The following is a 26764-nucleotide window of genomic DNA, read 5'->3' as shown; positions in this document are numbered from 1 at the left end:
ACTCTCAGCCACTCTCTGTCCTACCCATCACTCATCCCCAAACTTGGAAAGAATCAAATCATTTAGTTGTTCCAACCCTACAGAGAAGGGGCTTCATTCCCTGAAAGATTAAGATAAAATGTCATGCTTCTTACCACTTGTGGAGCCTTTACTATAGGCATATCCTTAAAACCCATTTTATAAAGAACATATCCATTTTCAATCACTTTGACCAGTCGAGGGCACAAAGATAACCATGGCAGCGACAACTCTAAGACTTCTTCCGCAGCCTTTGCCCAGTCACTGACAGAAATCTTTCCTAAAAAGAAGGGCCATGACATAATTATACTTTGGCAATAAAAGAATGATATTAGTTGACATTTACATAGCAGTTTAGGTTTGCAAAGTACTTTATACTCACCTGAGCTTCACAACAACAATACTATGAGGTAGGTACTATAGCTATTACTATTCCCCTTTTATTGATGAGGAAACTGAGCCAGATGAAGTGGCTGGGTTATGGTCACACAGCTATTGTGTCAGAGGAAACTGAGACAAGCCAAGTGACTAGCCTATGGTCATACATTTGGTAATCAATCAATCAATAAGCTTTTATTAAGTGCCCACTATATGCTAGGGACTGATGATACAAAGAGGAAAAAAAGCCACTGCCCTCAAGGATCTTACATTCAAGCAAAGAAGGCAAAGTGTACATGTGTTAACTCTGGGTAACTCTGGGACATGGAGACTTACAAACTGAAGAACAAAGTTCTGCTGATGGACTAGAAGAATTCTTTGAAGGGTCAGGACTCACGGACTGCAGAGAAGTTCTCCCTAAATAGAACAGTGCTTTCTCCCCCTGCCTTGGAAGGAATAGAAAGGTTTTCCCAAGAGAGGAGAGATATGTGCCCAGCGACATTGGGGTGGGGTAAAATCCTGGAAGAACACAAGATTGGATCATGAGTGAAAGGAGCTTCTTGTGGTCAGATTGACTGTGAATAGAGTAGACTGAAAAATGAGGCCAAGACCTAGAAGGTGGTAACTGTGGTTGAAATGCTGCTGGATGGCCAGAGTTGTCTCCAACTACTACAGTCAGATAATACTTTCCAGGAGCCAAGACAAGAGGCAGATATGATTATTATTGAAATTTCTCCTGCCAGATGACTGATTATGATGGGGCATTTTCATGCCCCAACTCTGCTTTTTCCCACCTGAAGAGAAAGCAGTCCCAAGGTTTACTGTTCTTTAAAGTTATTTCATAAATTTTGTCTAATTAGTTCTGTATTTGTCAGCCTCGTAAAGACATCAGTCATCACTTCTGCTCTGTTTATTTCATTATTTGTGAATGGGCAGTTACAAAAAGAGAGAAACTATGAATAGTATATGAGATAAAGTGAAAAGGATAGAAATTCTGATTCTCTGTTTAAATTATTGATGGGGGGAACTGGGGAAAGACTGAATTTTTTCTCCTACCTTTCCTTTCCCCAAACAGTACTCAGGAACTCTTAAAAGAGTGTTATTGATACTGATTTTTAAAATATTTCACATATTTTATTTATATATTTAAAATCTTTTGTAAATATCCCAAAGCAGGATAAAATCTGTATGAGTACCCTCTCCCTTAGGTGAAAATGATCTAATTACAATTGTTGTCTTGTGGGAGACTGGCTGATGTTGAATTGCACTGCCTTCTCTTCTTCTGCAGGGGGTGATGCCTAAAACAGGTCTGGCATAGCGTGAGGAGAAAATGTATGAGTGGAAAAGACCTTATTCAAAAGGTGGGGGCCACCCAGAAGGGAGAAGCTAGGCTTCCTCTTTCCTTTATATGTACCATTCCTTAGATCCCTTCCATGTTTAAAGCTCAGTCCTCTCAATGAGAAACTTCACTCTAGCTTATGATGATTAACTAGTACCTGCACCAAATACACATTTCAATAGGTTAAGTCATAACTAAACAGTTAATCATTTCAACAGTTAAATCATAGTTCTGAGGTTCAAGATTCCCTAGTTACTGACTGACTAGAGAGTCATGTCTTTGACCACATGCAAATGAACAGCATCTGGAAAATGAGGCATTGAGGAAGTTTTAGCTCTGCCTTATTTTTGTAGGTTGTTTTCAATTAAGAAAACTGAGAAAATCTAAAGGAGGAACATCATTGCTTTTGAAATTATGAATTAAAATGCTTCGTGACTAGTACTTCAAGACACTTACTAGCTGGGCGACCAGCTTCTGTTTGCCTCAGTTTTTCTCCTCTGTAAAATGAGGATAATAATTACACCTACCTCTCAGGGTTGTTGGGAGGATAAAATGAAACCATATTTTTATGTTTTGTACATCTTAAAGGTCTATTTAAATGTGATTATTATTACTAAAGTACATACTAATATATTCATATAATATGCAATATTTACATTTTCAATATATAACATTTATAAATAACAATATATAGTATAATGATATATTATGATAAATATGTAACATTTATATAATATGTAGTAAGTGTAAATTTTTATCAAGTTTAATGTAAATATTTATAATTTTATAGTCATTAAATTAGATAGTAAGGTAAAATTTCTTAAATATAATGTAATATTTAAATATGATTTATATTTATTATCTTTAAAATATTTATTTATATATACATTTCCTTGGCATTTAAAGCTCTTTATAAACCTCTACCCTTCCTACCTTTACAGAGGCAGCTAGGAGGCACAGTGAATAGAGCGCTGAGCCTGGACTCATCTTCTGAGTTCAAACCTGGCCTCAGACACTTGCTAGCTGTGTGACCCTGTGTAAGTCACTTAACATTGTTTGCTTCAATTTCCTCATCTGTAAAATGAGCTGGAAGAGGAAATGGCAAACCATTCCAGTACTTCTGCCAAGAAAACCCCAAATAGGTCAGGAAGAGTCAGACACAACTGAAAAATGACACAACAACAAAATCCTACCTTTACAATCTTCCTACATTTTACTCTCCCTCTACACATTCTATGATCTATCAGTACAGATCTACTCACATTTCTAAGAACATAACACACTCCTTCTCCATACATTTACATGGCTGTCCCTCATGCCTCTAATGTTCTGCCCCTTCTTCTCTGCTTCTTAGTTCCCCTGGCTCCCAGAGCTTAGTACAGTGCCTGGAAATACTTGTAGTTGACTTTATGTCACTGAAGCACCAACAGATAGTTTATTATCATTAAGTGACTTGTATAGTAATAATAACTAGCATTTATATAGCACTTTAAGATTTGCAAAGGATTTTGCAAATATTATCTCATTTTCTTTTCATAATAACCTTTGAAAGCAAGTACTATTACTCCTATTTTAAAGATGAGAAAACTAAAGCAGACAGAAGTTAAGTGAGTTGGGGGCAGAGCCAAGATGTCAGAGTAAAAGGAGTGACTAGCTTGAGCTCTCCCCTAAACCCCTCCAAATACCTGTAAAAAAATTACTTTAAACAAATTCTAGAGCAGCAGAACCCACAAAAAGACAGAGTGAAACAAATTTCTAGCCCAAGACAACCTGGAAGGTTGACAGGAAAGGTCTGTTGTGCCAAGCTGGGAGAGGAGCATAGTTCAGCGTGGACCATGCCTGCAAAGATAGGACCCAGCAAACTCGGAGCAGGCCTGAAGGGGACTGAATCAAGGGGAACTGTGGTGGTTTCCAGACTACTCAACACACAAATGCCAAAGACAACTCAGAAGGTCAGTGGAAAAGGTCTGTAGGACCTGGGTAAGAGGAACGCAGTTCAGCCCTGGCCCTAGTGCAGCCCTGGGGTGGCAGCCACAGCAGCAGTAGTTCCTTCTGCAGTTCTTGGCTCACAGAGGGTTGGAGATCAAATGGCTGATCAGAGGGACACTTCAGGGATCTCTTGGCTGGTGCTGAGGCAGGATTCTCTTGCTCTGCCCATGCTTGGATCTGGGTCACAGTTCTGGGTGGTGATCCTGGGACGAGGAGGAGAGCTGGTGTGGCAAAACTTATGGCAGAGCTTGTGGCAGCAGTGGAGAGGGAATTCTCCTCACAATTCCAAGATAGAAAAGAGTGCTTGTGGTCACTCATAGACCAGAGCACAGGCCAGGAAAGGAGTAGACACCTCACCTTTGATCAAGAAATTATAAAACAAAACCAAAAGAATGAAAAAATAGAAGACAACGTGAAATATCTCATTGGAAAGACAACTGACCTGGAAAATAGATCCAGGAGAGATAATTTTAAAATTATTGGACTACCTGAAAGTCATGATCAAAAAAAGAGCCTAGACATCATCTTTCAAGAAATCATAAAGGAAAACTGACCTGATATTCTAGAACCAGAGGGTAAAATAGAAATTGAAAGAATCCGCCTCCTGAAAGAGATCCCCAAAGGAAAATTCTTAAGAACAATTTAGCCAAATTCCAGAGTTCCCAGGTCAAGGAGAAAATATTGCCAGCAGCCAGAAAGAAACAATTCAAGTATTGTGGAAACACAGTCAAGACAACACAAGATTTAGCAGCTTCTACATTAAGGGATCAGAGGGTTTGGAATATGATATATTAGGATTACAACCAAGAATAACCTACCCAGCAAAACTGGGTATAATCCTTCGGGGGAAAATGGACATTTAATGAAATAGAGGACTTTCAAGCATTCCTGATGAAAAGACCACAACTGAATTGAAAATATGACTTTCAAATACAAAATTCAAGAGAAGCATAAAAAGGTAAACATGAAAGAGAAATCATAAGGGAATCAATGAAATTAAAATATTTACAGTCCTTTATGGGAAGATGAAATTTGTAACTTCTGAGAACTTTCTCATTATGAGAGCATTTTGAAGGAGTATACATAGACAGCATGGGTCTGAGTTGACAGTGATGGGATGACGTTTAAAAATAAATGAAAAGGTGAGAAAGAGGGATGCATTGGGAGAAGGGGTAAGGGAAAAAAAGATCAGGGGAAATTATATCACATACAGAGGTACTCAAGGAAGAGCTTTTATACTGGAGGGGAAAATGGGTGGGGAGGAGCTGGCAATGCTTGAACCTTACTCTCATTGGAATTGGCTCACAGAAGGAATAACATACATATTCATTTGGGTATTGAAATCAAGCTCACCCAAGAAGGAAGGAGATGGGGAAGGGGATAAGAGCAGGGGTCAGGGCTAATAAAAAGGAGGGTAGATTAAGGGTGGCAGTGGGTCAGAAGTAAAACAGACTTCAGAGGATAGACAGGTTAAATAGAGAGAGAGAGAGAGAGAGAGAGAGAGAGAGGGAGAGAGAGAGAGAGAGAGAGAGATAAATGGGGGGGAGGGGGAGGGAATAGGATAGAAGAAAATACACAGTTAGTAATCATCACTGTGAATGTGACAGGGATGAACTCATCAATAAAACAGAAAGCAGAATAGATTAGAAACCAGAATCCAAAACCATGTTGTTTACCAAGAAATACACTTGAAACAGAGACACACAGAGAAAATAAAAATAAGAGGCTAGAGCAGAATCTAGCATGATTCAGCTGAGGTTAAAAAAAAAAGCAAGAGTAGCAATTGTGATCTCAGAGAAAGTAAAAGCAATAACAGACCTAATTAAAAGAGATGAAAAAAAAAAGATGAGCAGAGAAACTGTATTTTGCTAAAGGGTACCATAGACAATAAAGTAATATCAATACTTGTATCAATACAAATGTAAACATACAAGCATCAAATGGCATAGCATCCAAATTATTAAAGGAAAAGTTAAATTACTTACAGGAAAAAAAATAAACAGTAGAACTATACTAGTGGTGAACTTCAACAATCTCCCTCAGAATTAGATAAATATAACCATAGAATAAATTTTTAAAAAGTTAAGGAGACGAATAGAATTTTAGAAAAGTTAGATATGATAGGCCGCTGGAAAAAAATTGAATGGGAATAAAAAGGAGTATACTTTCTTATTAGCTGTTTATAGCACCTTCACAAAAATCAGTCAAGTATTAGGGCATAAAAGCCTCACAAACAAATGCAGAAAAACAAATATTAAATGCATCTTTTTCAGACCATAATGCAATAAAAATTATATTCAATAAAAGGCTGTGGAAATATATATTAAAAATTAATTGGAAATGAAATAATCTAGTTCTAAAGAATGAGTGGATCAAAGAACAAATCATAGAAACATTCAATTTCATTAAAAAGAATGATAACAATGAGACAGCATAACAAAATTTTTGGGATGCAGCCAAAAGCAGTACTTAGGGGAGTTTGTATATCTCTAAATGCTTTCATCAATAAAATAGAGAAACAGCAGATCAATGATTTAGACATACAATTAAAAATACTAGAAAGAAGAACAAATTTAAAATCTCCAATTAAACGCTAAAATGGAGTTATTTTGCCTATTATATTCCAGTAAAACTAACAATCTAAGGGAAAGAGATGAATATTTACAAAAATATAAACTGCCTGGATTAAAAGAAGAGGAAATAATATACTTAAATAACCCTATCTTAGAAAAAGAAATTGAACAAGATACAAATGAGCTCCCTAAGAAAAAATCCCTAGGACCAGATGGATTCACAAGTGAATTCTACCAAACATTTAAAGAATAATTAATTCCAATACTATGTAAACTATCTGGAATAATAGGCAAAGAAGAAGTCCTACCAATTCTTTTTATGACACAAATACGGTGCTAATACCTAAAACAGAAAAAGTATTTAAAAAGAGGGAGAGAAAGAAAACTATAGACCAATTTCTCTAATGAATATTGATGCAAACATTTTAAATAAAATACTAACAAGGAGATTATAGCAACATATCATAAGGATCATACACTATGACCACGTGGGATTTATACCAGGAATGCAGGGCTGGTTCAATATTAAGAAAACTATCAGCATAATTAACTATATCAATAATAAACACAACAAAAATCATGATTGCCTCAATAGATGCATAAAAACTTTTTTAAAAATTACAACACTCATTTCTATTAAAAAATACTAGAAAGTACACTGTTCCAGAGAATAAATAGAGTTTTCTATGTAGTAGCTATCTAAAACCATCAGTAAACATTATCTGTAATGGGGATAAGGTCTTCCTTATATAATGGGAATAAGCTAGAAGCATTCCCAATAAGATCAGGGGTGAAACAAGGATGCCCATTATCACCACTATTATTCAATATTGTACTAGAAATGCTAGCTATAGCAATAAGAGAAGGGAAAAAAATTGAAGAAATTAAAATAGGCAATAAGGAAACAAAAAGATTGCTTTTTTTTTTTTTTTTTTTTTTTAGGCAATTGGGGTTAAGTGACTTGCCCAGGGTCACACAGCTAGGAAGTGTCAACTGTTAGGTCTGAGGCTGGATTTGAACTCAGGTCCTCCTGACTTCAGGGCTGGTACTCTATCCACTTTGCCACCTAGCTGCCCCTTGATTGCTCATTACAGATGATATGATGGTATAGTTAGAAAATCATAGAGAAGCAACTAAAAAAGCAAGCTGAAACAAATAATTTCATCAAGTTGCAAGATACAAAATAATCCCACATAAATCATTTATTACCAATAAAGTCCAGCCGGAAGAGACAAAAGGAGAAATTTTAAATACCTATATGGGGGAAGCTAGGTGGTGCAGTGAATAGACCACTGGCCCTGGAGTCAGGAGGACCTGAGTTCAAATCCAGCTTCAGACACTGGATGCTTATTAGCTGTGTGACCCTAGATAAGTCACTTAACCCCAATAAAATAAAATAACTGCAGATAGTATAAAATATTTGGGAATCTACTTGCCCAGGAACTATATGAACACAATTATAAAACACTTTTCACACAAATAAAGACAGATCTAAACAATCAGAAAAATATTAATTGCTCATGGATAAGCCAAGTCAATACAAAAAAAATGACAATTCTACCTAAATTAATTTACTTATTCAGTGCCATACCAATCAAACTACCAAAAATATTTTATAGAACTAGAAAAAATAATAATTCATCTGGAAAAACAAAAGGTCAAGAATATCAAGAGAATCAATGAAAAAAGTGTGAAGGAAGGCAGCTTAGCAGTACCAGATCTTAAATTGTATTGCAAAGCAATAATCATCAAAATAATCTGGTACTGGCCAAGAAATAGAGTGGTGGGATCAGTGGAATAGATTAAGCACACAACACACAGTACTAAGTGACCATAGTAACCTGGTGTTTGATAAACCCAAAGGTCCAAAATTTGGGGATAAGAATTCACTATTTGACAAAAATTGCTTGGAAAACTGAAAGTAGTTTGGTAGAAACTAGGTATAGATTAACATCTCACAATGTATACCAAAATAAAATCAAAATGGGTACATGATTTAGACATAAAAAGTGATATCATAAGCAAATTAGGGGAGCATGGAAAATTTTAGCTGTCAGATGAGTAAAGGAAAAATTTATGACCGAACAAGAGACAGAGGGGATCATGGGATGTGAAATGGATAACTCTGATTACATGAAATTATAAAAGCTTTGCACAAATGAAACCAATGCAGCTAAAATTAGAAGGAAATCAGAAAACTGGGGAGAAAATTTTTACAGCGATTTTCTCTGATAAAGGCCTCATTTCTCAAATATATAGAAAACTAAATCATATTTATAAGAATACAAGTCATTCCCCAACTGATAAATGGTCAAAGGATATGAGCAGGCAGTTTTCAGAAGAAGAAATCAAAGCTATCTATAGGCATATGAAAAAATGCTCTAAATTACTATTGATTTGAGAAATGCAAATTAATACAAACATGAGATGCCACCTCACCACTATCAGACTGGCTAATATGACAGAAAAAGAAAATTACAAAAGTTGGAGAGGATGTGGAAAAATTGGGAGATTAATGCACTGTTAGCGAAGTAGGAACTAGTCCAATCATTCTGGAGATCAATTTGGGACTAGGGCAAAGGACTATAACATTGTACAGATCTTTTGACCCAGCAATACCACTACTATGTCTGTATCCCAAAGAGGATCAAAGAAGAAGGAAAAGTACCTATATGTAAAAAAAGATACATAGTAGCTCTTTTTGTGGTGGCAAGAATTGGGAATTGAAGGGATATCCACCGATTGGGGGGTGGTTGAACAAGCTGTGGTATATGATTGTGATGGAATACTTTTACGCTATAAGAAATGACAAGCTGGATGGTTTCAGAAAAGCCTGGGAAGACTTATATAACTGATACAAAGTGAAGTTAGCAGAACCAAAAGAACATTGTACAGAGTAACTATAATATTATGTGATGATCATTTGTGAATGACTTAGCTATTCTGATCAATACAATGATCCAAGACAGTTCCAAAGGACTTAATGATGAAAAATGCTATCAACATCCAGAGAAAGAACTGTTGGACTCTGAATGCAGATTGAAGTATAATTTTTTCACTTTATTTTTCTTGTTTTTTTTTTTCCAACATGGCTAACATGGAAATATGTTTTGCATAATTTCACATGTATAATTGATAGTGCATTTTAGTTGGGGAGAGATGAGAGGGAGAGAGAGAATTCAGAACTAAAAAAAATTTTAAATGTATGTTAAAAATGAATAAGTATATAATAGAATTTTTTAAAAAGTCTTATATCATTGTCACTTTCCCAGAACTTAATATAGTGCTTTGCACACAGAAAGCACTTAATATACTGAGGTAATTCCTCGTAAATATACAGATATACACGCACACACATATACATATATATGTGTGTGTGTATATATGTATGTATGTATATAAAGTTACTATTTCAGTAATAAGAGATATAAAGATTTGTATGAGAAATATAAAGCACATTCTTCCTTGAATTGACTCTCTATAAACCCTCCCTGATTGCAGCATTGACACTCTTGAAGGCTTCTACCCTGGGGCCCTCATCTCCTAATTAACCACTCCCTCCCCATTTGGGACCAGTGTTTTGGGAAAAAATCACGCCATGCTTCATATCCCACTCCCTTGGACTGTCTCCAGATTCTACTTCTTTTTCTTGCCGAAGCAGACTCTCTCAGTACTCTTCCTCCCCTTCCAATACCCCTATATGTGTCCTCTTCTCTCATTAGAATGTAAGCTTCTTGAGGACAGGGGTTATTTTATTTGCATTTGAATCCCCAGTACTGAGCACAGAGCCGGGTATGTATTAAATACTTAATAAATGCTCTATCTATGTCTATATGTCCCTCTCACAGTGTGTCTATCTACCTATCATCATCTCCCCCTCTTTCTGTCTTCCTGTCTCTGTCTATCTCTCTATTTATCTACCTCTATCTCTCTATCTGTCTGACTGACTGTCCCTCTATCTATCCATCAGCTAGCTAGCTACCTACCTATCTACCTACATATGTTTCCTTTCAAGGAATTTAGATGGAGATAGATAATTAAAACATGAAAACTGAATGATCGTTCAACACAGGCCATCTTACAGAGCATTCTAAGAGTTACCCTTCCTGGTTCTGGTAAATCATGTGGGAGCTTTGGGGTCTCTTTGAGGTCTTAGTGACCCAGTGCTGAAAGGAATTGGTGTTTTGGCATGACATGGCAGATCCTGAGGAGTACCCTTGTTTTGTGACAGATGTTATGTTAGTTAAAAGAAGATACAGCTTCCAGCTCAGTCTCTCTTCCTCCAACTCTCCAGTTGGCATTATACAACACTGTGACTTTCAGGAAGCAGTGCGCTGAGGCTGGCCTTTCTCCTCCCTAGTATCATGGTTACCATGCCCAAGAGACAGTTAATAAAGAGGAGGGATTGGAAAGGCTTGTACCTGGGTCCCAGAAGCCTTTTTTTTTCTTTTGTGCTCCTTTCTGATCTCTGGTGAATGAGGATCTATCCTGAGAGGGACATGTCCAGGACTGGCAATGAGCTGTGAGTCTGAGAGGTTCAAAGGTCCTGGGTCCCTTCAGGTTGTAGCTCAATGGTGGCAGGGGAGGAGACCTCAGCAACTCTTGCAGCACTCATAGAGAGGACCTAAAGGAGATGACTGGCCTAAGCCTCCTCAATACAGTGCAACAGACACATACTTCAAGTTGCTTGGATGGTGCAGCGTCAAGGTGAAATGTAAAATGCCTAATTAGCATTCCAGAAAACTGTGTTCTTTTGAAGTTAATTTATATTTCATCCTCTCAGCAGACAGTAGCTATAAGTTGAGTTATTTAACACTGCTTTATGTTTCTGTTAATGCACACTTTGAATCTTACTTGTTTACTTTTTCCTCCTATGGATAAGAATAAATTAGTTGTCCCACATTTGATTCTTATTGTACACTTGAACCTTTTTTTTAACTTCCTTTTGGGAAAAGTGAGCTATAATAATAGTTCTAAGCAACTGTCACTAGGGCACTGGGGTGAGGCTTAAATGAAATAAAGAGTGGAAGAAAAGGAAACCTAATCCTCTCATGAAGGGCTAGGTTCCCCTAGAACTAAAGCTAGTCTAACTGCATGAGTGGGTTCAGAGCAGAAAAGACCTTTAGTGAAGAAAGGAACCAAATAGTATCCCAGCCTTTGTGGGTTCAGCTGTAGTTCTTCAATATTAAAACCGTATGATAATTTATCAAATAGCAAGAGATGTTTCAATGCAGTTTATAATTAGGTATAAAATTAGTGGTATAGATAGTAGATACTTCAAGTTCAGGAATTCCCTTGTTCTTTCTGCCTCTTTGCTATGAGTCTTCCTCAAAACTAAGTCATAGAAGCATAGTATTAGAAGAAAGATCAGTAGTCATCTCGCCCAACCAGAGGCATGAGTGTCCTCTATAACACCTCCAAGTGGTCACCCAGCTCTGTTTAAACATCTACAGGGACAGTGAAATCACATCTTGAGCCATCTATTGCCTTTTCAAAAAGCTCTAATTATTAGAAATTCTTCCCTCTGTTGAGCTCAAAACTTCCCACCTGCAGCTTTAACTCCTTGGTCCTAGCCCTGCCCTCTGGAGCCATAAATAGTAAATAGAAAGACCCTTATACATGACATCCCTTTGTGCCTTTAAACATTTAAAGGCAAATCTCATTTCCTATCTTCCCACTTCCACCCCTACACAGTCTTTTTTTCTACATTCTTATTCCTCTAAACTTCCTGATTAATCAACCAACAAGCATTTCTTAAGTGTCTATCAAGGGCTGGTACCTTGCTAGGCACTGGGAATATAAATACAAAAAATGAAAACATCCCTTCTCTTGAGCAGCTTTCTTGAAGAAAAATCCTATTCTAATAGGAGATAAGAAATATTACATATATATGAATAAAATATTAATATTAATATAATATAATAATATATGTATTACATATATATACACATACATACAAAATAAATGCAGAGATAATACATACAAATAAATGCAAAATAGTTAAATCAGGTAGTTTGAGGGGGAGGCCATTAGCATTTGTTGGGAGGAGGATCTGGGAGGTGTGTCGTGATGTTATGTCTTGAAGGAAGGGAGGGATGATAGGAAGCAGAGGTGAGGAAGAAATTCTTTCCCCCATGTACAGAAACCAGAAATGAGGTATTATGTGGGAGGGGCAAAAAAGCCAGTTTGGCTATATTACAGTGTATGAGAGGAAGGAGTAACATACAAGGAGGCTGAAAAATACTTCTCTCACTGTGTAAGCTCCCTGGTTACTATTGTTGGGCATGTTGGAAAGAGGATTCCTGATCAGCCATGCATTAGATTAGATAACCTCTGGGGTCATCTAAGAGTCTGTATTTCAAACATGCTCTAGCTTGTTAATGAATCTCCTTAAAATGTAATATTCTCATGGTCTGACCATCAGTCCTAATTTTCTCTCAGAGAACTCATCACTGGCTTCAACCAAGGTCTCTGTGTGGGTGATTCCAAAATGTTACATCCTCAGTCCTAACCTTTCACCTTCTCCCTAGTATCCTCTCTCCAAATAGGAGACAGGATTTCTCTATTTGGATATGCTTAACCTGAAAACATTCTTTTCTTCCTACAAAACAATTCCTCTCCCCGATTTCCTCATAAATAGCAATAGCACCACTACACTATATTATTAGATACCCCAGGCTTACACTGTTTGATTTCTCACTCATCCTTGTGAGTCAACAAGTACTGTTAATTTTTTCTTAGTGTCTTTCAAAATTGTTCCCTTCTCGCAGTTCTACAACTGTCACCCATGTTCAGGTCTTCAACACTTCATGCCTAGATGGGTACAACCACCTCTTTGTAGTATACCTGATTCTAGCCTTTTCTTACTTTATCTATCGTATACATACAAGCAAAAATAAGTACTCTCAAATAGTCAGTCAATAAACATTTATTAAGTGTCTCTTACGTTGCTTGCTATCACTGATGCACCACTCAAGTCAGGCTAATCTTCTACACAAATTCTGCCCATTTCTAACTTTGTTTTAGGTCTGACTGTTTTATCTGCTTTGAATACCTTCTTCCTTCCTCTCTATCAAATTATCATTTTAAGAACTGGTTCAGAAAGAAAGAAGCCTTCCCCTATTCATAACATATATACCAATTCCTTCTTTGCTTTACTTAGCATTTAGTTATAGTTTATATTATGTTATTTCTTATTTGCTTAGGTTTTCAAAGTGTTTTTGGTATATTGCCTTTTATAAGGCAGCTAGGTTGAACAGTGTATAGAGCTCCGAAGCTCTGAAGCTCAAGAAGACTTGAGTTGAAATCCAGCCTCAGACACTTCCTAGCTGTGTGACCCAGGGCAAGTCGCTTAAACTCTGTCTGCCTTAGTTTCCTCAATTATAAAATGGGGATAACAATAGCACCTACCTCCCAGAGTTGTTGTGAGGACAAAATGAGATAATATTTGTAAAGCATTTAGCACAGTGAGTAGCACATAATTAGCACTTACTAAATACTTATTTCCTTTCCCTTCTCTATCCTTTTTCCTTATTAATTTATCTTGTCTTCCTTTCTAGATTATGAATATCCTAGAGGAAGGAACCCATTATGGCCAGGATGATAAGAGTGGTTTAGTAGAGAGATGTTGGATTTGGAGTTAGAAAGAGATACCCAAGTTTAAATCCCCATTACCCATCTACTAACTGTGTGACTAGAATCAAGTTTTAATTAACCTCTTTGAGCCTCAGTTTCCTCATCTGTAAAATTAGAATAATAATACCAATAGTATATTATATGTGGCTAGTACCATCTATAAAGGGAATCAAATGAAACAATTCACTTCAGCCCTGGAGTCAGGAGGACCTGAGTTCAAATCTGGCCTCAGACACTTGACACTTACTAGCTGTGTGACACTGGGCAAGTCACTTAACCCCATTGCTTAGCCAAAAACAAACAAACAAACAAACAAACAAAAAGAGAGGGTGGAGCCTGACTGAGAAAGGCTTTAAATGTCATGCTGAAGAGTCTGTGTATCAAACTGAAGGCAATAGGGAGCCATAGAATATTCTTGAACAGAGGAGAGACAGTCCTGTAAGGAAGATAAGTATGGTAGCTGTATTAAGAATGAATTGAAGAAGGGAAAGACTAGAAGCATAGAGACTAATTAAGAAGCTATTACAACAGTCCATGATGAGAACCTGAATGAGGGTGGTGATCATATTAAGGGAGAGAAGGAGATATGAGAGTTATTGTGGAGACAGAATTGGTATAACTTGGCAACTGGTTATCGTGTGAAACGTTTGTGAGAATGAAAAGTCAAGCATGACTCTGAAGTTATAAACTTGGGTGACTAAGAGGATGGTAGAGGTCTCAACAGGAATAGGGAAATTTGGAGGTGATAGCTTTGAAGGAAAAAATTCATTGTTTCCCTTTTTGACATTTTGAGGTTTTAATTCTAATAGGATATTCAGGTGGAGATACCCAGTAGGTAGCTGGCAATACAGAACCAGAACTCAGTAAGTAATGAAGGTCATATAATACAGACTTGGGAGCCATCCTAAAAGAGATGATAATTGAACTGATGGGAGCTTACAGCATTCCAAAGAGAGAGAGTGTAAAGACAAAGGAGAAAGCCCAGGATAGAACTTGGGGGAAATCTATGGATAGAAGTGGGACACTGATAATAAGCCATCGAAAGAAACTGGGGAGCAGTCAGATGGGTAGAACTAGGAGAAAGTAGTGTCAGCAAAGTTATCAGTGAAGAAGTTCTTGAGGAGAAGGAGGGCAGGGTCGTGTCAGGCACCCCAGAGAGGTCAGGAGGGCTGAGGGCTGAGAAAAGGGTTAGTAAATTAAAAGATTGTGGGTAACCTTGGAGATAGCATACATTCCAGGGGTAAGCTTGGAAGCCAAATTGCAAGGAGTCAGAAAATAAATGGAAGAGGAGGAAGTAGAGACCAGGAGTGTGGATGGCTTTTCTTAAGGGTTGAACCATGAAAGGGAGAAGAGATTTAGAATGATGATTTGAGGAGAGGTCAGGGTCAAGTGATACTTTCTTGAGGATGGGGGAGACCTGGGACCATTTTTAGGCAGCAAGGGAAGGAAGCAGTAGAGAGAGAATGATTGGATACGAGAAGAAATGATCAAAGGAGTGAGATACAGGAGGATATAGGAGGAAATGTGTTTAAATGGGCAAGTAAAGGAATTGGCCTTAGCAAGGGCTACCTAAATGTCAGACACTATTATTATGTGATCTTTTATATCCCTCACAGAACCAGTTTGGCTGGAACATGGGGTATTGGGTTCTTTTCTCCTAGCTTGGAGGGAAGAGGGTGGGAAGAAAATTTATCATGTCTAATTCAGCAATAGGACATTACATTTCCAAGCATTTCTAGCAATAGCATTAGGAATGGAGCCACACCCTATGACTAATGTCTTGGAGATGACAATAGTGGTTCCTTGCATGACAGTACTATTTAGAACTGAAATATGGCTTCTGAACTTAGGAAGAGCTCCTTCATCATGATGTGGTCTTGATGTAGGCATAGCACTCTTGATAGTCAAAAATTGTCATCTAGGATATAAGTTTTGAGAACTTATTGATACAGAAATTTATTTGGGAGAAACTGGCCCTAACTATAAGGTTTGGACTCTTTCACAAGGAGGTCTTTATAATAATATCAGCTTTGACAGTAAAACGAAGATATGGTTTGCTTAGCTCTGTGCTTGGGTTTTTTTTTTTTGTTGTTGTTGTTATTGTTTTTTAAGACAAATCTTTGTTTCCTTGCTCTAAAGGTATAGCCTCCTCATCCCCCTATTGCTAGGTGTCTGAATGAATGAAAAAGTAGAGGTAACAAGTGCTTTATAATGGTTGTTCCTCTTCTAAGATGGTAGATAATAATTTTTCAAAAAGTAAATAAGTGCTATAGGGCAATGGATAGAGAGGAATGACTCCTTTCAAGGTACCCAGCTTCCTTTGAGCAAGTTGCTTTACAGAAGATCTAGATGACTATACTGCCTATGTTTAAAGTGTTTTGACGGAAAGAGGGAGTCTCAGGAAATAATGAATTCTGTCTTGATTGGTAAATCCCTGTCTAGACTTCATTAGAAGCCCCAGACATGCTGTTCACCTTACTTTTGGCTCATTCTCTAGACTGCTCTACTTTGAACACCAGCTGTCTCATCACCTTGAGAATGACTCTACCCTGAAACTGATTCAAGAATCAGTGAGTCCCCACATAGAACCACTATATCATCAGAAGCCCTTAGGGCCTAAATAATCTGGTTTTTGTTTTTTATCCCCACTGCATATAGCAAGCACTTATTAAATGTTCTATCTACCTATCTAATGCAATGTAGGTAATGTAGTCGATAGAGCATTGGGTCTAAGTCAAAAGACCTGAGTCTAAATCTGGCCTCAGTCAACTTACTAGCTGTGTGACCCTGGGTAAGCCACTTGACTTCTACCTGCCTCAGTTTCTTCAATGGTAATATGGGGATAATAATAACAACTACCTCCCATGGTTGTTATGAGGTTCAAATGTGGTAATATTTGTAAAGCACATAGCACAGTGCCTCACACATAGTAGGAGCCTCATAAATCCTTGTTTTCTTCCTATCTATATCTTTATTAGTGGATTACCTTCATTTCTAAAGAAATTGAAGAATTGAAATCAAAAGGGAAAGAAGAGAATGAAGAGTTGTCTATGTGTGGATTGATGTGTTCAGAGAAGCTAGGAGTCATGTGGTTTTGTTTTTGTTTTTGTTTTTTACCTGTATTATTCGGATCATACTTTTGGAAAGCTTTTATGAGGCTGCTTTTCTGGCTAATCATTCTCTCTCCTAGTATCTTGAAGGCAGCACTTTCAACGATATCCACCCTATTTTAAGAAATAAATTACATAGGTTATAAAATTATTTATAACCTTTGATCCAAAGATCTCACTAATATGATTATATACCCTACAGATATTAGTGATAGCAAACAACAACAAAAACTAAAAAACCAAAACTCATACATAAAACACTATTCATAGAAACATCTGTGATACCAAAAATCTGGAAACAAAGTATGGATCCATTTACTGCAGAATGGCTTAACAAACAATGAGGCATAATATAAGGGCAATGTAATATTATTATGCTGTGATGAATGATAAATATAAACAATTTGGAGGTCCAGCTTCAAGAGCCCTTTGAGAAAGCAGACTCCTTCCAGCTATACCCAAAGACAGCAAAGACAGTGAGAACGAGCCCTAAAGGAGCATGACATTCTTCCACTTTCCCCACGGATGTTCACCACGTCATCAGAGAAATGAAACAGTAACAAACAATGTAGCTGAGAAAGGACAAACTAGACCAGGGGTTGGCAACCTTCAGCCTCAAGGCCACACATAGGTCTCTAGGTTCTCAAGTGCAGCCCTTTGACTGAATCCAAACTTCACAGAACAAATCCCTTTAATAAAAAGGATTTTTTCTAGTTATTAAACACTCAAATGGAAGTGAAGCTTCAGAAAAACTAGAGCCCTCTTTGCCTTAGACTTCCATATGCACTTGTGGGACAGTGTGTTCCAGATTTGGGGGAAAATATTTTGTTCCAATTATTCTTATTAGAACTGCTTAGTAAATACCTCTAATTAAAAGCTAATGAACTTGATTTGGATAATTAATATTAACTAAATAATCTATTGGAGCATACTGGTGGGGATTTTGAGTAAATGTGCTAAAACTACCCTGATCCCCTCAGGGTTATCCCTAAAATCCTGAGGAGTTGTATAATCCCCTCTGGGGCTCTGGCCTGCGAATGCTGGTGGAAGTCTGGGGAAAACAGCCCTAGAGGGAATGTTAAACTTGTAGAAAGTGAAACATAGCAAACATAAAACAAAACAAAAAAACTAATGTCAAATAAACAATATATAAAATGGTTACAACTGTGTAAATATAGTCAAATGGAATGACAACAAAATTCTGGTCAAGTATAATAGTAAATGCTAGTACCGTATTGCCAGAGTCAAAGGATCTATCTTCCCTTTCTGTTTGATATTGATAATGGAGGGCTAGTGAGGGAAAGTGGAATGAACTTCTTACAGCAGTGTCAGAAAAAATTGTATCAGTAAGCTTTTAAAAATAAATACTTCACATTAATGTGTTGCTTCACTATCACTTATTACTAATTTTCAAAATGAATCACACAAATTCCTTCATCTTGCTTCAAAAATTTGACAACTGGGGTCATTCAGCCATTACATACTATTTGTTAGGCACCCAATCCCTTCTGCCCCCTTCCCACCACCACTAAGTACAGTATTAAATGGCAGAATGAGATCATCTAGTAATCGGGGTGGGGAACCTGCAGCCTCAAGGCCACATGTGGCCCTCTAGGTCCTTGGGTGCAGCCTTTTGACTGAGTCCAAGTTTTACAGAACAAATCCTTTTATTAAGGAGATTTGTTCTGTGAAGTTCGGATTCAGTCAAAGGGCCACACTTGAGGACCTAGAGGGCCACATGTGGCCTCAAGGCCACAGGATCCCAACCCCTGATTCTAGGTCAACTCCCTCATTTCACAGAATAGAAAACCTAGGCCCTAAAAAACTGTGATTTGTCCAAGGTCACTTAGCTAATAAAGACAGTCAGAATTTGAAGACAGTGAGACAGTAAAGAGGCAAGACTAGAATAGAAAGGGTCTGAAGTCTGAACAGTGGTGATAAAAGAGAGAAAACAAAAATAAAAAGGCACAGAAATAGTTAGAATTTGTACTATACAGCTGAGGAAAGTTCCTGTTTATGTTAGCTCTTTGAGCAAGAATCCACTAATTTCTGAAACCAATTAAACTGGGACAAGAAATACATTCAATAGGGAATATAGTTGGCCAGTTTATAATCTTAACATTGAGTAGAAAAGATAAAAAAATAAAGTTGAGATGGCATGGAGTTAAAAGATGAATGAAAGAAGAAGAAATCTACCAGTGCTAGGAAAGGGAAGGAAATACAATGGCTAAGCTGGGATTGGAATGTTCTAGCAACAAGTATTGCAAGTTGAGCTGGTACATTGTCCTGCCTACAGCTAGCATTTTTCCCCATGGAAATACATTTCTCCATTTGTTAGCAATACCTGTCTACCCTTTGCAGCAACAGTAATTAATCTCCATAGAAATATATAACAAAATAGAGCAGGTATGGGGTTTTGATTCATCAGTATTCACCATGAAGTACAATGGTACCTTTCATGAAGAGTTTTCCCTTGAGTCAAATGGTTGGATTGGTACTGGAAAAATCGAGGAATGTTATCCTGGCTCAGTTTGATGTAAGCACCTCGATTACTGCCTTCTTCATAATAGTTAGATGCAGAAAACACTGTGACAATCTGATTAAGGATAAAGAAAATATTGGCTTTATGCATGTCCTCAAAACAGTCAGAAATGTAGATTCTCATAGTGACTTTAGAAAACTATCTATGTTTGCTACAGAGCAATTAATTGCATTGTGGTGAGAGTGTAGAGAATGTACCCAGTCAGTATATTTGTAGCTACTTGATTTTCTGATCAATTATTCCAATTCAGTATTCTCAATACATTCACCTAGGGACTTGTAAACAGTTCAGTTTCAGGACTAGAGAGCTTTTTGCTTTCATAGCTGCAAACTCTGAGATCATAAAAGGCTAGCTAATCTTTATTTTTTCCCTCTAACATAGCTATCATAATCCAAATCAAGATTTGTCTAGGGCCACAATCTTCCTCTTGCCTTAATAACTAAGTGAAACATGTCTCCAAAAGATGAAATGCTTTAAGTTTGGAGCTTAGAGAGGCCCTGAAACCTGAACTACTACCAAGAATGTTGAATTATTCACCAAGATTAGTGTGGATCAAATCATCTGCTTAGCACCAGGAGATCTAGTCAATAGTCACATCACTAACTAGTGTATAGCCTAAGACAAGTCACTTCATTTTTCTGGTGTTTTCTCTTCTTAATATCCACTTTATGAGATTGTTATATAGTTAAAATGAGATAATGTTGATGAAAATACTTGGGCAAGGAAGAAAATGCTGCTATGTGAGATGGTAATGATTTTGTATTATTGCTGGAGTATTTTTTAATCCCTTAGTAATTAATAGCTCATCTATGATCCTTTCCTTTCTTTCCTTCTCAATAGTTTTTATTATTATAGGAAGGACACCTATTCAGAATTAGGCAGGAGAGATCTCAGTCTCTCAAAAAAAACCCAAAACCTCAACTACACTCATACATTTCTTTGATTGACACTGTTCACTGCAGATCACCTTATAATTCCTTATTTGTAATGTGTTTTGTAGTCTACTCACCTCCACCCCTGCCTTTCCTTTGTTTTCTGAATGATATTCATTTCGATTTTCAGGAGACTGTAGTGTTCCGTAACATACAACACCACTAGTCGAATATTGGTACCAAAAAGACAGCCCTTTATGTCAGAGAGAAGTTTGGGATCAGAAAAAAATTTTTTATATTGTTTTAGTCCATATATGATATGTATTTAGATGTACAATGTACATAGAATATCCCCATTTATATTATAACAATAAATAACATTATATAATATTACAGATAATATAATACATAATATCTTCAAAGTATAAATTATATCCATAATAATAATCATATTATTTTGTATTATAGATGGGGAAGTTATATACATTGTCCATCCAACTGATGGTACTCTGTATTGTCTATACTCTCTCTAGTATCAAAGAAATGTATGAGTGAAAAACAAGACAGACTGGCTACATAGAGTGATGAGTAACCAAAAGATAGCCTGTGTGCTCTACTGTTACGCTTTTGATGTCAAGAAAAAGCAAGGAAAGCTTCCAACACACATTGGGTGGACCTCTTGGGGAGAATTTTTGGGAAGACTTGAACAAAAGTTACACAAGAAGGGAAGCCATGGGTAGGTTGTGATTTGCATCATTGGAATGTCCACATGGATAAGACCACTATCTCATCCAGGGGAATATTTGAGTTACTATACAAACCGTCTCTGCAAGGCTTAGGGAGCCTTAAGCCAATCTAAAGGAGCTGTAATCAACCAGTCCAGAAATCATCCCCAAGTCAAAGAATCCTCACACTCATCCAAGGTTATCTCTAGAGTTTTTGTCAGAGACTACCAAGATTCCACGAAATACTCCCTAAAACGGTATACAGCATACACTATAGCTAAAGCTAAAGCAGTTAACCCCTCCCTCATCTGAGATTAATTACTTAGCTTGGTGAGAACGAATGCTTTATGTTGCTTTTGACCAAAGTCAAAAGGAAAAGGTCAAAGGGCAACAAAGCACAAATTGGAGAGGAAAGAAGACAGCTCAGTTAGCTGCCTCCTTTCTCTTTCTCTGTAGGCCTAAATATTTTCCCCAACAGAATGTACTGCTTTGGAGATTGATTTATTTTCAAATTAATGAATTTAGGAGTCATAGGATCATAGACCTAGAGCTGCAGGGGATTTCAGGGGTTTCTAGTCTAAATTTTTCATTTTATAGACGAGAAAACTGAGGCACAGGAAGGTTGTGACTTGTCCAAGGTAATACAGGAAAGATGCATCAGAGATGGGATTTCAACCCAAGTCCTCAGAATCCAAAGAAGTCAAGACAGCCTCTTTTTCTCAGAGGCCAAAATATATTTTATATTAGGCCCTTGTCTACAAACTTACTTATTTTCAAAGGAAATCAGGCTGACTAAAGAAATATTGCTTAAGGCAAAAGGCAACAAGACTCCTCTATATATTTGTGAATTGTACATTTCACAGCATTGCTCAGACCTTCTACCCCTCCCCCTTTCCTCTCCCTTAACACCCAATTCTCTCTCTCCCCTTTTCTCCCCCTCTCTCTTCTTTCCTTTCTCTCTCTCCGCCCCTCTCTCTTCCCTTTTCCCTTCCCTCTCCCCTGCCTTTGCAACTGGAGAGATTTTCTTGGACTTTTATCTAAGACACATCTTTTGCCTGGCTGTCTAGAGAGAGGATCAATGATCATAAATATACACGTGTGTGTGTGTGTATGTGTATGTGTATTGGGAAACATAACAAGTCATACTATCTTACCTTTCCATCATGGCATACGTCATAACCTTCTGGTTTACATTCATGAGACCTGATGATCATTTTCAGAGCAAACTTGGTCAATATGTTGTTGGTAACATCTGGTCCAAAATAACAACCTCCTCCTCGACTTGTGTTTGGATGACAGCCCTTTTTGCTTCTGGGATCACTCCAAAGAATATTGACCATCTTTGAACAACAAATCAGAGCAGACCGCTATCAATGTGACCAGATTTAAATTTATTAACCAGAAACCTCAACTCAAAGTGCATCATAAGGCAAGTCATGCATGGCCCTTTCCTCCTTCAAAATATTACTTTATGTGCATCCCCTCCTTGCCCATTCACCTCAACCATCCTAATATCCCCTCTTCCAGCAAACATCACAGAGGGGGCAGAGAGAAAAGGAAAAGCAGGAGAAAAAGGACATTTAGAGGAATACCATTAGCTTCGATTATTTCAGCATGAATCATTTTGACATTAAAGGTCCCTTCTAATTCTAAAGCTTCGCTCCTTTGATACTATACTCTCTTGGGTATGCTTGCTACAGTAATATGAAGTATGGGCTGTTTATAACCCCCATGTTATCGACTTCCTGCCAGGGTACTCAGGGCAAGTACACATAATTAAGTCATAATAATGGCCATGAAGGGCTCATCTGACTACTTTATATACGTAATAGCAAGCATTTCTATAGCACTTCAAGGTTTGCAAAATACTTTACATATTATCTCATTTGATCTTCACAACAACCCTATGAGATATGTATTATTATCCTCATCTTACATATGAGGAAACTGAGGCTGAGAGAGTTTAAATTGACCAGAGTCACACGCTAATAAATGTCTGAAGCAGGATTAGAGCTCAGGTCTTTCTGACTCCAAATTCAATACTCTCTACTGTATTGAGACCTAGCTGTCTCACCTAGAATCAGGTGAATATCAAGGAGCAGTGGGGAAAATACTAGCAATGGTCTTAAGAAGATCTGCTATGACCTTTCTAAGACTTTTACTATTCACCTTTGAAAGGGGCAGACCCTACTTAAGAAACTATAGACCTTGTCAATCCCCTTTGCCTAAAAGGAGAGCAAATCATAGGCAACTAGACCATAGTCTATTCGAGGCATACTGCATGAGCTGCCAATACTGGGGGAAACATTCTACCCAGGATTTACATATATATATGTGTGTGTGTGTATGTATATATATATATACACATATATATACATATATATATACACACATATATATACACATATACACACATCCATATATATATATACATATATACATATATATATATATTTTTAAGAAAATGGAACCAGGCTCAACAAAAATACAATCTTGCTCAGTCTATAACAAACAATAATCTTGTAGAGAACACAGTCCTTACAGAGCAGTACTTTGAAAGTCAAGGGATAGGATGAAATAAAAGAAGGAGGAAAGTAGGGCCAGCAGGGACAAATGCTGTAGAAAATTAAAGGAAAAGCAGGAAATGACCATTGAACTTGGCAAATAAAACATCTCTGCTTAGAGAGAGATGTTTCAGTAAAATAATAGGAATAGAAATTAGATTGTAGGGGATTGAAGAGTGAATGGTGGTAGGGAAATGGAGACAGCAATTGCAGACTATGTCATTAAAGAAAAGAATATAGCTACGTCAATAGCTTAGAGGACAAAGTAATTGAATTAAGGTATTACCTTTTAGAATAGGAAAGAGATGAGAATGTTTGTAATAGGACAAGGGAGCTAGGAGAGAGGGAGAGATTGAAGAGGTGAATGTGTTGATCAATGGAAGAATGTCCTTAAGGAAATAAAAGAGAATAGAATCATTGGCACAGAGGGAAGAGTTAGGGTTCACAGGGAGTTGCCATCATATTCTCTGGGACAACAGGAACAGAGGAAGAAATAGGTGAGGACAGAGAGTATCTGAAGCATGAATAAAGCGGGATAAGGGAATTTATGTCAGATAGCCTCAGTCTTCTTGGTAAAGAAGAAGGTGAGATCATCTTCTAAGATGGTGGGTAGGGGTAGAGGTGGGAGCTTGAGAAGGGAATGGAAGGTTTGGAGTAAATGCCATGGAAAGTGGGATAGAGAGGAGATAAAAGGGTTTCTGTGAAGGATCTTTTTAAGTTATATAACATTAATTTGTAGTAGATTCTGTCAGCTCAGTTTTGTGCTGTCTTCTTGTGCTTGATGTCTTGAGAGAAGAAGAAGAAAAGAGAGATGATAGGATTTTCCAACAGTTGCTGGGAGTTACTCACAACTGGAGACTATCAGGGCAGGTATACAAAGAGGTCAGGGAGGCAAGAATCCCACATTCTACAGGGAGTCTTTTCCAAACTCAATTTAAGAATAGAGGAGAACCATAGACTTAATTCTGTGAAGGCATAGTAGCAGATGAAATCTGGGAAAACTATGAGGGATCAAAGGATGGAAAGGTTTCAATGAAAGTATAAAGCAACTACAGAAGGAATTAGGAAAAAAGAATCAAAGATGACGATCCAAGATGGGAATATGGAGCTCATCGTTTTGGAACTTTGAATGATGGTAAGATTTAAACCATAACCACCTCAATGAGCAGCTGGGATACAGTGGAGATGGGGGATACAGTAGTTGAGGAACCTTGAAAGCAGGATGTTAGAAAGATTATAAGTGAACAGCGACGTTGCTGAGAATTGCTGGAGGGGTTGGGGTAAAGAGGAAAACCAAATCATTGAGGAAGGAGAAAAAGCATCTTAGAGGTTGGTAGATGGAAGACAAAAGGGGCCGAGTGCATCAAATTTATTAAATTTTCATGTTGTTCCATGACTAATTGTTCACTCCAATATTTTATGGGATGATATTTACCTTCATTGCTCAATGGGTGTAGGCAATTTACTAGTAAATGAAACCATGCTTGCATTTGCACAAGGGGTAGGTAGCATGATGTCTCGATCAATAGTCCATCTAGCATTGGATCTGAGATTGGAAGATATAGATTCAGGCACCAGCTCTGCCACTTATTACTTGTATTCCCTTGGGCAAGTGAAATATACCTCTCTGGGCCTTAGCCTCTGAAATGAGGGGTTTGGACCAGAAATGGAAGTTTTATATTTCAACCCCCAGAAATAAAGCTCAGTTATGTTTTCATTTCATTAAAGGCAATTTCATTTCTTTCAAAGTAAAAGGGTACCATTAAACAAGCAAACAATTACATTTTGGGAAGATAAGTGTAATTTAAGCACAGTCCTCTGATTTGCACAATGTTCCTTCCCCCTCAGAACACTGGCCAGGGTGCATGGGTGCAGGAGTAGGGGAGGCAGCAATATTCTTATTTGTACATCTTTATCTCTGCCTCTTGACTTCCTTGACTTCTTTCAAGTCCCAACCAGAATCCCACATTCTACCAGAAGCCTTTTCCAATCTCAAATCTAGTACCTTCTCTTGGTTAATTATTTCCAATTTATCTTGTATACAGTAATAGCTTGTTTATACATAGTTGATTTCTTCATTGTCCCCACCATTAGACTGTGAGCTCCTCAAAGACAAGGACTTTGACTTTTTTTGTATCTCCAAAACTTAGCACCATGCCTGGCATATAGTAGGTGCTTAATAAAAACTTAGTGACCGACTACCTTCAGAGATAGTCTTAGAAAAATATTTTACCTTTTATAGGTATGATTTTCCTTAGAGAAAAAAATCTTAAAATTAACCAAAATGCCTAATTATTTATGATTTTAATAACTTTTTCAGAGCAGAAAAGCTAAAGAAAAGAGTAATAATATCTTATTTGTATATGTTATTTTTTAAGAGTTGTTAGTCCAAAGCAATGAAGTCCAACCAAAAGTCAGGTTGGTAAACACAAAGGGAAGTAAAAGAAGCTATGGGGAGGCTGCCAATAACTTACTCTGCTAGGATAAGAGGTGTTCTTTAGCCAGCTCTGATATTTTACTCCTGCTATCAGTCATGCCCACTAGCGGCAGTTTGTATAATGTACCTCTTCACTGATGCAAGAGGGGAATGCGCAAGCCAATCCACTTACTAGAATACACCGGTTTTCAGATCACACTGCCTAAATCTTCCAGGCATTATGATTGAGTTGCTTCCATGTTCAATCCCTCAACCTACTCGTGCTATTAAGTGGAGTAGAAAGTGAGCCGGATTTGAAGCTAGAGGACCTGAGCTAAATTCCTCCCTTAGACACTTAGTAGCTGTGTGACCCTGTCACTTAATCTTGATGTGCCTCAGTTTCATCACTTGTAAAATGGGAAAAATAATAGGTCCTATATCATATGATTGCTGTGAGATTCAAATGAGATAATATATGGAAAGTGCTTTTTAAAACTTACAGCCATATATAAATACTAGCTTCTGCTGCTGCTGTCTGGATTCAGATCTTATCTCTGCCACTTACCAGCTGTGTGATCTTGGGCAAACCATCAAATCTGTCTA

At 37.4% G+C, this 26764-nt stretch overlaps 1 protein-coding gene across 1 annotated transcript in view; it reads right to left on the bottom strand.

Moving 5' to 3' along the window:
- The window catches only part of PPEF1 (protein phosphatase with EF-hand domain 1), a 119536-nt gene that overhangs the window by 3121 nt on the left and 89651 nt on the right, over positions 1-26764 (bottom strand). The window contains exons 12-15 of the mRNA XM_027835428.1: positions 22336-22521; positions 19496-19638; positions 17050-17156; positions 135-298 (exon numbers count right to left, since the gene is read on the bottom strand). Of these exons, the coding sequence (XP_027691229.1) occupies positions 135-298; positions 17050-17156; positions 19496-19638; positions 22336-22521 (600 nt within the window). The remainder of the gene's footprint in view (positions 1-134; positions 299-17049; positions 17157-19495; positions 19639-22335; positions 22522-26764) is intronic.

This window comes from Vombatus ursinus, unplaced genomic scaffold (assembly GCF_900497805.2).
Source record: "Vombatus ursinus unplaced genomic scaffold, bare-nosed wombat genome assembly UNPS02014814.1, whole genome shotgun sequence".
Lineage (NCBI taxonomy): Eukaryota > Metazoa > Chordata > Mammalia > Diprotodontia > Vombatidae > Vombatus > Vombatus ursinus.
The sequence above is the reverse complement of the archived record's forward strand: the minus strand, read 5'-3'. Positions and strand labels throughout refer to the sequence as shown.